The sequence below is a fragment of the Mustela lutreola genome, chromosome 8 (genome assembly GCF_030435805.1).
Source record: "Mustela lutreola isolate mMusLut2 chromosome 8, mMusLut2.pri, whole genome shotgun sequence".
NCBI classification, from domain to species: domain Eukaryota; kingdom Metazoa; phylum Chordata; class Mammalia; order Carnivora; family Mustelidae; genus Mustela; species Mustela lutreola.
In genome coordinates, this window is record NC_081297.1 from 82,772,464 (window position 1) to 82,787,616 (window position 15,153).

The 15,153-nt window shown below is 38.5% G+C and overlaps 1 protein-coding gene across 1 annotated transcript in view; it reads right to left on the reverse strand.

Annotated features, from left to right (window-relative positions):
• Window positions 1-15,153, reverse strand: part of ITPR2 (inositol 1,4,5-trisphosphate receptor type 2) — a 502,139-nt gene that overhangs the window by 265,494 nt on the left and 221,492 nt on the right. Inside the window, exons 27-32 of the mRNA XM_059185826.1 lie at window positions 13,394-13,483; window positions 13,151-13,276; window positions 9,409-9,531; window positions 8,576-8,776; window positions 6,274-6,525; window positions 3,345-3,470 (exon numbers count right to left, since the gene is read on the reverse strand). Coding sequence (XP_059041809.1) covers window positions 3,345-3,470; window positions 6,274-6,525; window positions 8,576-8,776; window positions 9,409-9,531; window positions 13,151-13,276; window positions 13,394-13,483 — 918 coding nt within the window. The remainder of the gene's footprint in view (window positions 1-3,344; window positions 3,471-6,273; window positions 6,526-8,575; window positions 8,777-9,408; window positions 9,532-13,150; window positions 13,277-13,393; window positions 13,484-15,153) is intronic.

A 15,153-nucleotide genomic window follows, 5' to 3' on the forward strand; every position in this document is an offset into this window, starting at 1 on the left:
CTTGCATGACTTTATTATTTGAAAGTAGATGACCAGTAAGAAGAATATGTTACTTATGGTAAATACCTACCGAACTGAATCATTCTATGTCGCTACAGAAGGAAGAAATAGGCAAAAGGTATAATCATAACAATTTGTCTCAATATCGAAAGCTTCTCACAATTAAAGTTATGCAATAATGAAACCGGTTATCTCAAATAAGAGTGAGAGGACTCCTGCTGGAAATACACAGGCAGGTGCTGAAGAGTGTGAGCCATGGGACTGCTGGTCTCTTCCAACCTTAAGAGCCTATGATTCTTGCAGTCCAATTCGCCACCTACCTTTCCTTCAGATCACCTTCACCATTCCCCACTGACATAAATCAGCTGGTCCAGGATGTCATCGTTTCACGGGAACATCTGCATTTAGCCCATCTCTCTGTCAAGTCACTACTGCGCATGTCCAGTTTCAAAGACATGATTTCTGGCTCTTGCCTGTACTGCCTGGTCCTCCTTTTGGGTATCCTCAACATTGTTACTGGTATAGGTATTGAGGAATCTTGTTGAAATTGCTTCAAAGCCTACATATACCCTTGTAATAAAATACCAGTGACGTTACCATGATATGGATAAAATAGAGGATATTACCAGCTCTCTGAGTAAAGGCCACACATGTGCATATGCATTATCTCATTGAAGCCTCCTGACAACCCTATGAGGAATGTGTTATTGGATCCATTTACAAATAAGGAAACTGAGTCAGAGGGATAAGTCCTTGGCTCAACGTAACTGAACTAGGAAGAGGCAGAATCTGGACTTGAACTCTGGTCTGGCTAATGCCTCTGAAGTACCTACTCTGAAACTACTATATTCTCCTGCAGTGGTTCCCAAAGTGTGGCCCCTGGACCGGCAGCTTCAGCATCACCAGGGAACGTGTTAAAAAGGCAAAGACTCACACCTACTGCATCAGATACTCTGGGGTAGGACTCAGCAATCTGTTTTAAGAAACACTCCAGACAATTCTGATGTTCACTGAAGTTTGAGAATTACTGATCTACACAACCGAAAAGTTGCCTAGGAAGCCACTTCTACTTTATTTAAACAATGCTTTGTATTTGAATTTGAGTATGTCGCCGGCTCCTCAATCTCTCTTCAAGGGCAGAAAGACAAAGCCCAGTTACGGAAAATCCAGGTTTCCTTTCCCTTCCCTGAAATAGGAAGGGTGATTCTTTGTCATTTTTGGTGAAGGGATAAGAGAGCTGCTGTTTTAAAATATAAATAAGAGCAAAACCAGAAGGAAAGAAAAAAATGCTTTTTACAGTATAGCTAAGAGGTTGTGGTTAGACATAATGAGTGAATAGACTAAAAAGATCTCAAAATTCCCTTCAAGCCTTTATATAATAACATTAAATGTCTACTTAATCAAAATGGTTAAAATAAAAAGCCTTCCTAGCATGCATGCTTTTTTTAAAAAAAAAGAATACATACATCATAGCTTTAGAAACACATCAGCAGCAAGGGTGTTTCCAGAGTGGCATAACCAACGGCTGTTACCACCAGCTTTCTTTGGTTTAAAAGAAAAAACTCCTTGTAGCTTTGCAGCTCATGCTGCCTAGAATGTGACCTTGGTCCTGTCAAACTTATCTGTAGTCCGTGGCACTGTGCAGCTCTGCAAATCAGTCTATAATCTCTTTAATATCTTCCCACACGTGCAATTTTAAAGCTCAGTCATTGGCATAAACGCATCCTTTACTTCAAGGTCTCTAGCGATCCTTGTAGCCCAACAGATGCAAGGGCTTTCACAAGGACACAGGGGTCAATATGAGGGATATGAAAACCGTATGTAAAATAAGATGATTTCTCCACAGGTGCTGGTTTGCCTGCCAAAGGCAACGAGTGGCTTTTCATTCTACAGAAATGAAGTAAAGTAAGGACTGCCTTACTCCACGCATGTGTGAACATGGTGGAGTTGGCTTAGCCCACACCACAGGGAAGGTAAAATAACCACATTTCACCCACAAGGCCCTTATGTCTGAGTCAGTGTTTTCTTATATCCCTCTTGTCTTCCTTCCTTCCAAAAAGGGTTGTAGGGAGGCAGGCAGCATCCATTCTTCTAAGACAGTGGAAATATGTACCACACTAACCCCCCTTTCCTCCAAATACATCGAAATAAGGCATGTGTAAAGCTACCAGTACTTGGGAATGTAGAGAGTCAAAAAACTGGGACAGCCCCCCTAAGTCATCACAGGTCTAAGGATTATCTATACACTATCTTCCATTGTGAAACTTTTTTTTTTCCAAAAATTTTATTTATTTATTTGATACAGAGAGAGACATATCACAAGGAGGCAGAAAAGCAGGCAGAGAGGTGGGGAGGGGGGAGAAGCAGGCTTCCTGCTGAGCAGAGAGCCTGATGCGGGGCTCAATGCCAGGACCCTGAGATCATGACCTGAGCCGAAGGTAGAGGCTTAACCCACTGAGCCACCCAGGCACCCCCCATTAGTGAAACTCTTGTTTGAACATTATATCCCATCATTTCAAAGGGAAAACTAAAGATCAAAAAAGCTAAAATAATAGACCCTATATGTTATGACAGTTCAACATGCCAAAAAATGTTGAGGGGAGGCAAAGATATATCAACTAAAATTAACTGCTACCTATAAACAAGAGTCCTTCCTTCCTTTCTTCATTCATTCATTCATTTACTCAATTTCACTCAAAAACACATGCTAGACAATATCTAGAGAATGCCAACCAGCTCCACATGTCCTCTCCAATTCCCCCAAAAGGCCAAACGGGAGGAAATGGACTCAGTAAAAAGCAGGACCTATGTTGACTGACGAGTCAAACCAGATGATTCAATTTCTGGAGCTCTTTCCCAAAGAAAACTTTGAATAGGCAGCACTGAGCAATGCTAAACCTTGGGTAGTCTGGTCAAGTACCCGTCTGTCTGAAAGCTGTGGTCAAGGCGTCCTGAGATCTCTTCTATCTATGGTTTGTAATTGCATCCATGATAAGGGGCTGAATACAAATTGATCTCTGCCAATGTCTTCCCCATTCTGTGTAAAAAGGCCACTGAAATTCCACCTAGTAACATACCGATAGAGCCAGTGGTAAAAGTAGACATGGATACCTCATTTCTATACACACTACACTGGGTATTTTGTGTATATGAACTCATTACATCTCATTCACAATCTTGAGAAATGAATGCATGTGCAACTTTTTGAAAGTCATGGATTACATCCAAATTTGGAGGGTTTAATTCCAAATTTTCATCCAGATCCTTGATCCTGTTTAGTCAAAATATGTATCAAAAACATAACTAACCTTAAAGCCGTGTTTCATGGTGAAAGTGTAACTCACCCTTGCCATGTCCACCAAGAAGTTCTCAAATAATTTCCAAATGTGGTTACTCGTGTAGATTTCTTTCATTTCCACTTCAGTGTCCACATAACAGTGATTAACAAAATTCACATAAGCAATTTTAACCTGTGCAAGTTTCAAATACAAAAGAAAGTGAGTTTTCTTCATTGTTCATTTTCAAATATCAAATGTGAAAAGTTAAATAAAATCTGGGTTAGTTACTATCGTGGATTATAGCACGTTTTTTGTCTACGTAAGAAAGCATTCCCATATCCCTTTTCTTAACTAAAATCCCCTGCCCCCAGCGACTGGAATGCACAAGTACACCAGACTTAAACCGAGTCTATCCTAGTTGAGACACTGAGAGTCAACTGCGCTCCCTTTCCCTGTCTTCCTTCCTCTTCCTCTCCCTTCCCTTCTCTCTGTCTCTGACATTCTGTCATTCTCTCTCTTGTCTCTGTCATTCTGTTTCTCTATCATTCTTTCTCTGTCTCTCTCTGTCATTCTTTCTCTCTCTCGCTCATTATGAAAATGGAACAAGTTAAACCCAAACTCCAAGAGGCCATCTTCCACAAGTACATGGAGGACAATTATGCTCAGAAGAAAAGAATGAGGCAAAACCACAAAGGAAAATGGCACAAGAGATGGAAACTGACACTGTTTGAACCTCTTGAGCCATCAGAACAACTATCCTTCCAATTCCCAAATATGGAAGCCAAAAAAGTCCTTTTTTTATTTAAGCAGTTTAAGTTAGCTTTCTGTCATTTGCAATCAAGAGAGTTCTAATATAACATTTAAATGTGTTGATGAAATAGTACTTTATTGCCATTCAGAAATATTTGTTACTATTTCTGAGAAGAAACAGGCTTGTAGTTTAGAAAAAAAATCATATTGAGATGTAGCGACATTCATTCTCATATTTAACAAAATTCCTCATAAAGGCCTGAGATGAGTCTCACCAACCTAGAGTATTTCTAAGGTATGTAGGGGAGTAATTTTTGCATTTCTTCTCTTTCCCTTTTTTTTTTTTTTAAATGAAAATGTGATGAGGGGCATCTAAGTGGCTCAGTCAGTTAAGCATTTGACTCATGATTTCAACTCAGATCATGATCTCAGGGTCATGAGATCGAGCCCCAACTCAGGCTCTGTGCTCAGTGTGGCGTCCACTTGGGTTTCTCTCTTTCTCTCTGCCCCTCTCCCCAGCTCACAGATACTCCCTCTCTCTCTCTCTCTCTAAAAGAATAAATAAATGAATAAATAAATAAATAATGGGATGGGTGCTATAAACCACCCCAAGTGCATATACATACAAAACCATGTAAATAATTTCAAGGATTCACAGAATCCAAGTTAGCATATAAGGAATACAGGACTGGCTTTCATAAGGCCAAAAAGCAGATGGGGTGCCTGTGTCAAGAACTGATTGTAGGGTAGGGACACATCAGAACCACTCAGTGCATTATCATAATCACCTTGACAGCAGCTTATATTTATTCATTGTTTGCTACATGCCAAACACCTTCAGCATTTTGTATGTAATATCTTTCTTAGTTCCATCCTCCAGCAATCCTCTCAGTTACATACTATAATCGTTTCACTTTAAAACGGTGCAAATTGAGGATCACATAGGTTAAATAACCTGCTGGAACCAGTCACAAATCTAGAAGTAATGGATCCAGGATTCTGACTCATTCTTTAATTCATTTGTTCCTTCATTCAAACCACATTTATTAAGTATAGACTCGGGTTCAGGTAATACAATGGTAAACAGAACAGCCCAGTTGCTACTCTCCTCACACTTACAATCTTGGGAAAGCGTGTGAAGGATGCAGACCTTTATTAACAAAATTCAAATGCCAAATTTCAAATTGTAGACTCTTCTAATTCTGCTGTGGGAGGTCAGGGAAGTGTTCCTTGCAGAAGAAATTCTTGAATCAAGATAAGAAGGGTGAAAAGGAATAAAGTAAGTGAACGTTAAGGGGCCAGAGTGGTGCAGTCAGAAAGACCAGAATGTGGGAAGAAGCACAGTCAGAATCAGGATCTCAAATACAGACAGAACCCATGAATTTAATCACTACAGTATTCCTTTCTTGGCCATCTAATTTCAAAGCAATCAGAGCATGCAGTACCCTTGATATGAAGTGCCAATAATTCCACAAAATTTCACAAAAATATCCTTTTAAGTCCATCACTACATAGGACTACTGGGAAGTTAGAGAAGTTAACTTAATCTGACACTTTTTTAAGTTACTACAAATTAAAATGTTTGGATTTCTATCATATCTGATGCATCACACATTTAAAAACTTTGCAACAATACACCACAACAGTAGAAAAGGAAGAGATTATTGCAATGTACATTCCTGGAAGCCTCATTAATCCTGTTGGCAGACAACCAATTTTTAATGAGTTTTTCCCTATTATCAGAGGCAAACAAGGACAGAGCATAAAAACTAATGTGTGAATAAAGCAAAATGTGTGTCCGTATTTCCAAGAATGCACTTATTCCATCAAGCAAGGTAAACCTACAGAGTCTAATAGATGATACTGCTGCACCAGCCCAGCCCAGCCTATCAGTGATCATGAGCTATTTATGAAGCATCTATTACATGCTCAAGAACATACCAGAGGTAACAAGTCCAATCTCTGTTTTATCACATTGCCATACTTAGAATTTAAGAGACTCCTAGAGTAGCTTCCAGTAAACCCACAGTGGCTCTACTCTGAAAAAGTTTATCGTCTTTCAGAGCTTCTTGTACAACTAAGAAAATGAACTTTATATGCTCTTTTAACTCTTCCTAATTATATAGTGAAGTACAATTTCTTGACTAAATACATTATCTCATTGTAAACAGTATGGGGGCGTCTGGCACTTCTACACTCTTTATTAATAACAATTTCATGGCTGCTAAGCTTTTGCCAGGCTTACCTCAGGGATGCAGTCATCATGGGTCACCACCCTCACTATGTCGTCCAAGGGCAGAAGGGAATTGCACTTGATTTCAGTGTAGACGTTCTTCCCCTCTGTGCATGCTGCCAGCAGCTCCACCAGGGTGATGTGGTAGGCTAAGGGGCCACTCTCATCCCCTCGGTCTCTCTCTGAACACATCATATGGAGAAGGATGGGAAATGATGCTCTATCATTGTAAAATATCAGCACATCTTCACCCCCATTTATCAACTGAAATGATAATAAGAGAGTCTACATAGCAGTCCAAATGTTCGTCCTTGAAACAATTGCCAAAGATTTGTTCTATCTGGAAACACATGCATCTCTTTATAAACACACACACACACACACACACACACACACACACACACACAGAAATAATATTGCAAAAGCAGAACTATACCAAGGCAGGATGGTAAAAAGATTCTAGTCCAATGCCAAGTGATTATTTATGAAAACTATCAAAAACAGTCAGGAAGATGGGGAGAGGTGGATGGGGACAGGAATTCAATGGCGTGGATGATAATTAATCATTCCCCAGTGAGTTATCCCCTGAAATTAAACCCACAAAATATTTCAAGAAAGTTGCTTCCCTCTACTTCAAAATGGAAGATGCCATTGCCAAGACATGAGAAATCTCTTAAGTCTCATTTTACTAAAGCAGAGTACATTACTCCCACCCCCTTCAACAGTGACAGAATATAAAAGCATGTACTTTGAGCCAACTTGCAACTTCACAAGAATCTGGAAATTCCATGTGTCATGGGCACCAGCAGAGAATGGAGGTAAAATTGGAGAAGAGAGAAATGGAGAAAAAGAAGACTTAAAGAGAGAGAGAAAGAAACAAAGAAATGAATAAGCCAGTGGTTTCAGGATATACATTTTCCTTCCTGTTTTGTTTTTACAATTTTATTGGAGAGTTCTAGCAGGTGGTAATTTTATTGCTCAAACTCCATAATATCTGTCTATTTTCAGTAACAATTTTCTAACCCCAATAGGGATATTTGGGGGATATGTTTTTTCTCTATTTTCATTACATTGGTAACAGATTTGAATTGATAAGACATCTGGCTTGCTTTGAACGTTTTGTGGAAAGAGAATGCATATGTGTCAAAATATGTATTATATGTCAACACAATATAATATTACAAATACTTCTTTCCACATAAAAACACTTCTCCTAGGAGGTGTCATAAATTTTTGCTAATTTTTATTTGCTACTTTCCCATTTTAATCCTTTCCTTGGTGATCATAATGCAAAATCAAATTAGCTCCCACATTTCTAGGCAATGAAGAACAATTACGAATGTAAATATAGATAAGGAAAAGGTAAATTTTACAAGTTTAAAATGTTCTTTAAGATGTTTAATAACAATAATTTGCATTAAAAATTCAAGGCTTTAAACTGATTTAAGATTTCTATGGGGTAGGAGGGACTCACATTACATCAATGTAGAAGCCCCCCTCCCTACTATAAACTGAAAGTACATAATTGTGAAAATCCCCTCATATCAATATAATCTATTGCATAACTGTTTGATAGCCATGGTTGAAAGCTGCCTTAATCCATACAGGCCTTTATAGAATTATGAGGTCACAGAGCAATGATTTATCCAAATGGGCTCAATTTCTCCAAAGTACCACTTGGTTCCTAGTGAGTAAGTTACTCATTGCATAAATCTCATTCAACATCAAACATCACAATAAAGAGAGCAAAATAAATGAGGGGCTTCAACCATCAGTGTTTCTTAAATTTTCAACTTACGTTTCCACATATAATAAATCACTGATGGCTAATTTCTATTAATTAACTCAATTCCCTTCAAACCCTTCCACAAATAGTAACAGAGAATACCAATTCTTTCTTTCAGGAATAGATCAAAAAAAGGCAGTGGGAAAACAAACTTACACCATCTTTGTTACAGCTTGAAAATTTTAAAAATATAAAAATGTGTCACTTTCATTCTCAACTATAACATTTCTCAGAATTTTTTTCTTTAAAATGCACAAATTCTTGTGCTTGCTTCGGCAGCACATATACTAAAATGCACAAATTCTTTAAGGATCAAAAGGAAAAATAAACTCGGAAAATTATGCAATCAACTTAATGGTATGTTACTTCACTAGATTTAAACAAAATATACTTGTTGCGTAAGACATCAGGATGAAATTATTTTCCCCACTTATGTTGCGGGGGCTTTTCACACTACACATTTACAGAAAATACACACTTGCACACATGACTTATGTGAAGCTGTTAAAACGCAAACCAAGCACATACCTCTGTCATTACCATATCCTGGCATTTCTTCACATATTTACCATCTGCTTTTACAATCGTTTGCAGAAACCTCAGGTACTCCACGTGGCGGCCGTGTGTCTCGATGCAATGCACAAAGTGTTGCACAACTCTCTCGCTGATCTCATTGCAGAGATGGTAATTGTTCATGAAGATGTGCCGCATGGTTTCTGCTTCCAGGAGCTAACCAGAGAGGAACATGCCCTTGTAATTCTGACAAGATCAATTTTCCATTTTACAGTACTTACACTATTTTCCCTGCTTGTGATCAGCTTTATATTTTATGCAAAGCCATAGTGAGTTTCCTGGGCAAGCCTTCTACGAGATGCAATGAGCTCATTCACCATTAAAAGCAAACTGAGCTCACAAAGGAATTTAGTTGGAAAAAAGAGTTATCATAAAGGTTGACGTGTTGGCGATGGGATTCTTGAGATTCATTATCAGTTACTCAAAGTCAGCTCTTCCCTAGTATCCACTGACACATTTTACAGTTTTCTATATTTCTCTCACTCATGGCACTGCCATTGTTATTGGTCCTACCACATTTTTCCCTAACGTTAAACTATATACATATAAAGGAAATGGTCACTTGCAGGTAAAATTCAGGTAGTATTTCCAGTTTCTATGAATATTTCCTTAATGAAAAAAAAAAAAAAAACCAGATTCACTTTTAGGGAGGAAACCCCTATAAGGAAAAAAATAAGCTGGTGAAGACTAATAAAATTCCATTCATCAATGCTGCTAAAATGAATTGGATGGACACTTAATCAGATGGACACTTTACAATCAATATTAGAAGTCACTAAAATACTTACACCGGGAGTTAAAAACAAATTCAGATGTTTATGAAGGAGAACTTGGTTCTGTGGATTTCCCCGGCAGAAATTCTGCAGGAAAGTGTGAGCCAGATTCATCACTTCGTTCATCTTTTCATCATTCTATAAGTGAAAGAGTAGTGATGAAATAAATAAACCATAATACCAAGTATTATAAAAAAGAATTTTCTTTCCCACATGGACTCTTTCCCTCTCTGCTACTGTGTTATGCTCCTCCAATGTGCCCTTTCTGTTTCTACACCTCCCCTGCGCTCCCATAATCCCCGCTCTTACCATCAACCCCCCACCATCTTCTAGATGTTTCTCACTTTCTCTTTATTTTTCCTTCAATTAATTACATGTTCTGCTCCACTATCTCAACCCCTCTTCGTTTCAGTCTCTCTTTCTTCCCAACCTCTCTGCTTGCCCACTGTATTCTCCCATCTGCCCACGGCTGCATCTTCCTCCCCACCCTTGTGTCCAGTCTTAGTGCCCATGGTTCATCTGTCCTGCCTTCCTCTCTCTCTCTCTCTCTCTCTCTCTGTCCCCTCAATGTCTCTGTTCCCTCCCTTTTCTGCTTCACCCCATCCCTCTCATCCCTCCCTTCTCTGGGACTTGCTCTTTTCCCAGTACTTCTATGTATCTGAATCTTCCTGTTCCTTGTTTTTTCCTCTTTCCCTACCTTCTAGATCCTCCTTCTCAAACTCTTCCCTTCCTGCTGCTTTTCCCAGAATCCATCATCCCTCATACTCTTGTCTTGTCCCTAGTCTCTTTCTTCTCTCCACTCACTTTTCCTCTATTCCCACCCTTCTGTAAATTTCTCTCCCTCTCTCTATCTATATATGCATATATATATATATATATATATATATATGTATTTCTGACCTCATCTCAAGCCTCCCCTCTTCCCACCTTCACCCTTTGCTATTCTTATTTTTTATTATGTTCAATTAGCCAACATATAGTACATCATTAGTTTTTGATGTAGTGTTCAACAATTCATTAGTTGTGTATAACACCGGGTGCTCCTCACAACACTTGCCATTTTTAATACCCATCCTTTTGCTATTTATCTCATCTATTTCCACCTCTTTGTTTTACCTTTCCTCCTTGCTTTCTGATCTCCTCTATTCCTCAAACTTTTGGGGCCCCCCTCTTTCTGAACACATGTACTCATAAGTTGCTTTCCTTATTCACGGTCATTTTCCAAAATTCCGAAACACTATCTTTCACTTATAGGAATCTCAACAAGAAATTCCAAGTCTCAAAATTCAAAAAGAATGCAAACTTCTCTCCTTAATAGTAGCCTTTCAACAGTATTACTGGAACCATCTAAATTTTTTCTGGGTAGTTGATTATCCAATTTGTCATGTAGTCAGTGTCAGAGATACAAAATAGACTCACGTTTTGAGTGGTAGTTTTAATAAATAACTTAATGTTTCCTGTTTTTTTCTAAGAGTCTATAGTTTATGCCATCTATAACTAAACAAACAGCCCAAGATCATTAATAGACTCATTTTCTCATATATAAAATAGGGATGATTTAATTAGATGAGTAAATGAGACCAAAAATTTCATTCCTGACCTAAAAACAGGAAATTTTAATTCAAAATCTACTAACACTTTCCTTTATTTGTGTAATGCAGGGATGGTTCAAAGAGACTTCAGCCACGGGAATACCCAATTCCCACTGAAAAACTGGCCAAGACAGAACATAGGACAGTGCCATTGTATTCGACATTTCTTTGAAACTCTCCTCTTTTTTTTTTTTTTTTAGATTTTATTTACTTATTTGACAGAGAGAGAGATCACAAGTAGGCAGAGAGGCAGGCAAGAGCCCGATGCAGGACTCAATCCCAAGACCCCAAGATCATGACCCAAGCCAAAAGCAGAGACTTAACCCACTAAGCCACACAGGTGCCCTCTCCTCTTATTCTTTGTTTGTTTGTTTCTGTACCACCCAGTTATTAAAACTGAGCAAATCTATAAACATAATGTAGTAGTAAAATACTGAGCACCAAGGTTTATTATTAGAAGAAGGGACTCGATCAGGTGTCCAATGCCCATTTACAATATCAAAGATGAAATAATGTGGATAATAAATGCTGAGGATTTAATACCTTTTGTTATCTTTCAATAATTCTTTTATTGTATTCTGTGCCATAGAATGAATTATGCCACCTAAGGAAGGGTAGAACTGAGTTTATGTGTTAAAAAGTAAGCTGAATTGGAGAGCAACCCCATTGGAGTAGTGTAAGTCCAGGTGGGGAGAACATCTGCACCAGGAGAGGCCTGGCAGGGCAGGTAGCACCTGGGAGATAAGGAGGGCACCCACCCTGGGGCTGTCAGAGCCTGAGTGTAGGGCAGAGGGTGTCCCTATGGAGAAGGGCCCACTGCAGTGGTGGAAGATTAGGAAGATGAACTATTTACAGTATTAACAAATGAGTAACTATTTTCAACACACACATATGGTCCCTGGCTTTGTCTATTTAGGGGGCCTAGAAGGATAAAACCCCAAAAGCAATACATACACTTAGGTCTCAGAACTTTGCTTCTACACATCATTCTCCCCCAAGACGGAACTGGAACCACTTAAAGAAATGGCTGGTTCCACATAAGTGACTCTTAATCTGACAAAACAAACTGAGGGTTGCTGGGGGGAGGGGGTTTGGGAGAAGGGGGTGGGATTATGGACATTGGGGAGGGTATGTGCTTTGGTGAGTGCTGTGAAGTGTGTAAACCTGGTGATTCACAGACCTGTACCCCTGGGGATAAAAATATATGTTTATAAAAAATAAAAAATTTAAAAAAAAAAAAAGAAATGGCTGGTTCCAGAGTTGGAACCAAAAAAAAAAAGAAAAAAAGAAAGAAATGTAAGGTGATCCTGGAACATCTTCATGTGTGAAAAACAAGGAACTACTCAAGAATGATGCACATGTTAGAGGACAGAAAAGCTAGCTCAAAGGGGAGCATCTGAGAATCAAAGCGCTAATCAGAGATGCCTAGCATAACCTAGGGAATAAAATGAGCACCCATAATTTACACAGATTAAAATAAATAAGTGAATAAATAGATTGAAAGTTTGATGACGAAGGGGATATTTACTCAGTTTCAAAGAAGCCCTCCACAAAATACTCATTAATTACCAAGGGAAAATGAGTCCTTCACCGTGGAGAATCCTGGCAGACACCATCTTAACCAAGTGATCAAAGTAAACACCATCAGGAATGGGACCAAAATCAAAATCGGGTGCCTCCTATTAGGGGGGAGTGGTGGGAAGAACTGATCCTCACTTCTGTTATGTTCCTGCCAAAGATGCATAAATGAGTCTAATCATAAGGCAACAGTCACTGGCCCAAATGAAGCAACACTTTGTTTTCCAAAGTGTCAATTTCCTTAGAGTTACAGCAAGAGGAGAGGAACAGACATGACAACGAAACAGCAGCTGTTTCTGAAGTGAACCATTTTGTCAAAAAGGACACAGTTGAGATGATGAGAGAAATGTGACCAGCGCCTGAGGATGAAGCGGCTGTCAAGTGTCATGCTCTTTCCTGATCTGGAAGCTTGACACGTGGTTGTGCAGAAAGAAGGGCGTCCTTTTTGTGGGAACCACACATTAAAGGGCTCAGGGCTGATCAGCTTGGTGACTCACTTCCACGTAGTTCAGGGAAAAAATTCTTGTACTTTGGCTATGCATCTGAGATCATATCAAAATAGTTTTTTTTTTCCAGAAGTAACTAACCTTTTCATAGGGTATCTTCAGAAGATCCAACACCACCGAATGAGCTCCCATATTTTTCAGTAATCGTTGATGCTGATTCCGACACTTTTTATTCTGGACACAGAGTTTACTTAGTCTAATCAAAATCTTTAAAAAGAAGAAAATCATTAAATATAAGGTCTATAACATTAAATGTAATACGCAAACAAAAGTCACTTGCCACACAAATACAACCCCATATGAAAATATTTGACATGGACTGACCTCCTTCACAATCCAGTAGTTATTGCTCTTATTGCTGTCAATCTGAGGTTTCCGTGTTCCATCCTGCACTGGACTTAAAATGCTTGAGTCCTAAAGTAAACACAAGTATATATTTTTATCCCATGCATAGCTTTATAAAAAAATTTATTTTGTAGTAAATAATAAATGTGTGATAATTACTTTGTAATTTGTGACTCGACTTAAATGTTTCCTTCCTTTTTTTAAGATTTTATTTATCTATTTGACAGATAGAGATCACAAGTAGGCAGAGAGAGTGGGGGGAAGCAGACTCCCTTCTGAGCAGAGAGTCCAATTTGAGGCTCGATTCCAGAACCCTGAGATCATGACCTAAGCCAGAGGCAGAGGCTCAACCTACTGAGCCACCCAGGTGCCCCTAAATGTTTCCTTTGTATTTTCTTATCCCATAAAAAGTTACTTGGCTTGAGGGAGTCAGGCAAATTACCATTTCCCAATAACAACCAAATTACAAGATAGATGGTATTACTAATAATTAATGAGTTAAGTAAAAAAGGAAAAGTTAATACACATAATATTAGCAGTGTATTTCCCTATACTAAATATACCACATATATCATCGCTTTATAGAGCTGATAGGAGAAGGAACAGTAAAAGTCCATGGGATAAAATAAGTAATTTGGGGGCACCTGGGTGGCTCAGTGGGTTTAGCCTCTGCCTTGGGCTCAGGTCATGATCTCAGGGTCCTGGGATCGAGCCCTGTATTGGGCTCTCTGCTCAGTGGGCAACCTGCCTCCTCCTCCTCTCTCTCTCTCTGCCTGCCTCTCTGCCTACTTACAATCTCTGTCAAATAAATGAATAAAATCTTAAAAAAAAAAAAAAGAAGAAAAAATAAGAATTTTATCATCAGGGTTAAACTATAGGGGGAAAAAAGGTGAAGAAGCATATCATAACAGCTGAAAAAAACATTTCAGGGATGGATTGTAAGAACAGTTTAACCCAAGAATTCTCCACCAGGTTACCATGACATCCTTAAGAGTCATGACTTGGGACCAGCAAAGCATGTACAGAACCATGAAAATGAAGAAAGGAAAATAAAATTTAAATTAAAATTTTAAATTACTAAATTGATAAAGCTTATTAAGAGGTCCTGAAATGCCAACAATATTTCACTGTAACAACCATTATCTGTAGCAGTACAATAAAAAACAAATATAGAGAGTGACATATTTTAAATATCAACTCTTATAATTACTAAATAAAAATAAAACACATTGGAAATAATTTAATGCATGAGCATTTATTAAGACTTAATACATGCCTGGTACTACATAAAGGTGAGTGGATCTAAAAGAAATAGGATAGGGGCACCTGGGTGGCTTGGTGGGTTAAAGCCTCTGCCTTAGGCTTGGCTCATGGTCCCAGGGTCCTGGGATCGAGCCCCACATCGGGCTCTCTGCTCAGCGGGGAGCCTGTTTCCTCCTCTCTCTCTGTTTGCCTCTCTGCCTACTTATGATCTGTCTGTCAAATAAATAAATAAATAAAATATATTTTAAAAAACAAAAAAAGAAAGAAACAAATAGGATATGTGGTCATTTCCACAAGAAAATTACAGTCTAAGAAAATAAAGATTTGAACTGAGCAGAATTACTATTCAGAAAGAGAAAGGGAGAATAGCTCTAGCTTTAGAAGCTTTATGAAGAGGTCAAGGAGAAGCCAATGTCTTGAAAGATGAAAACCATTTATTTTTTTTTTTAATTTTTTATTTTTTATAAACATATATT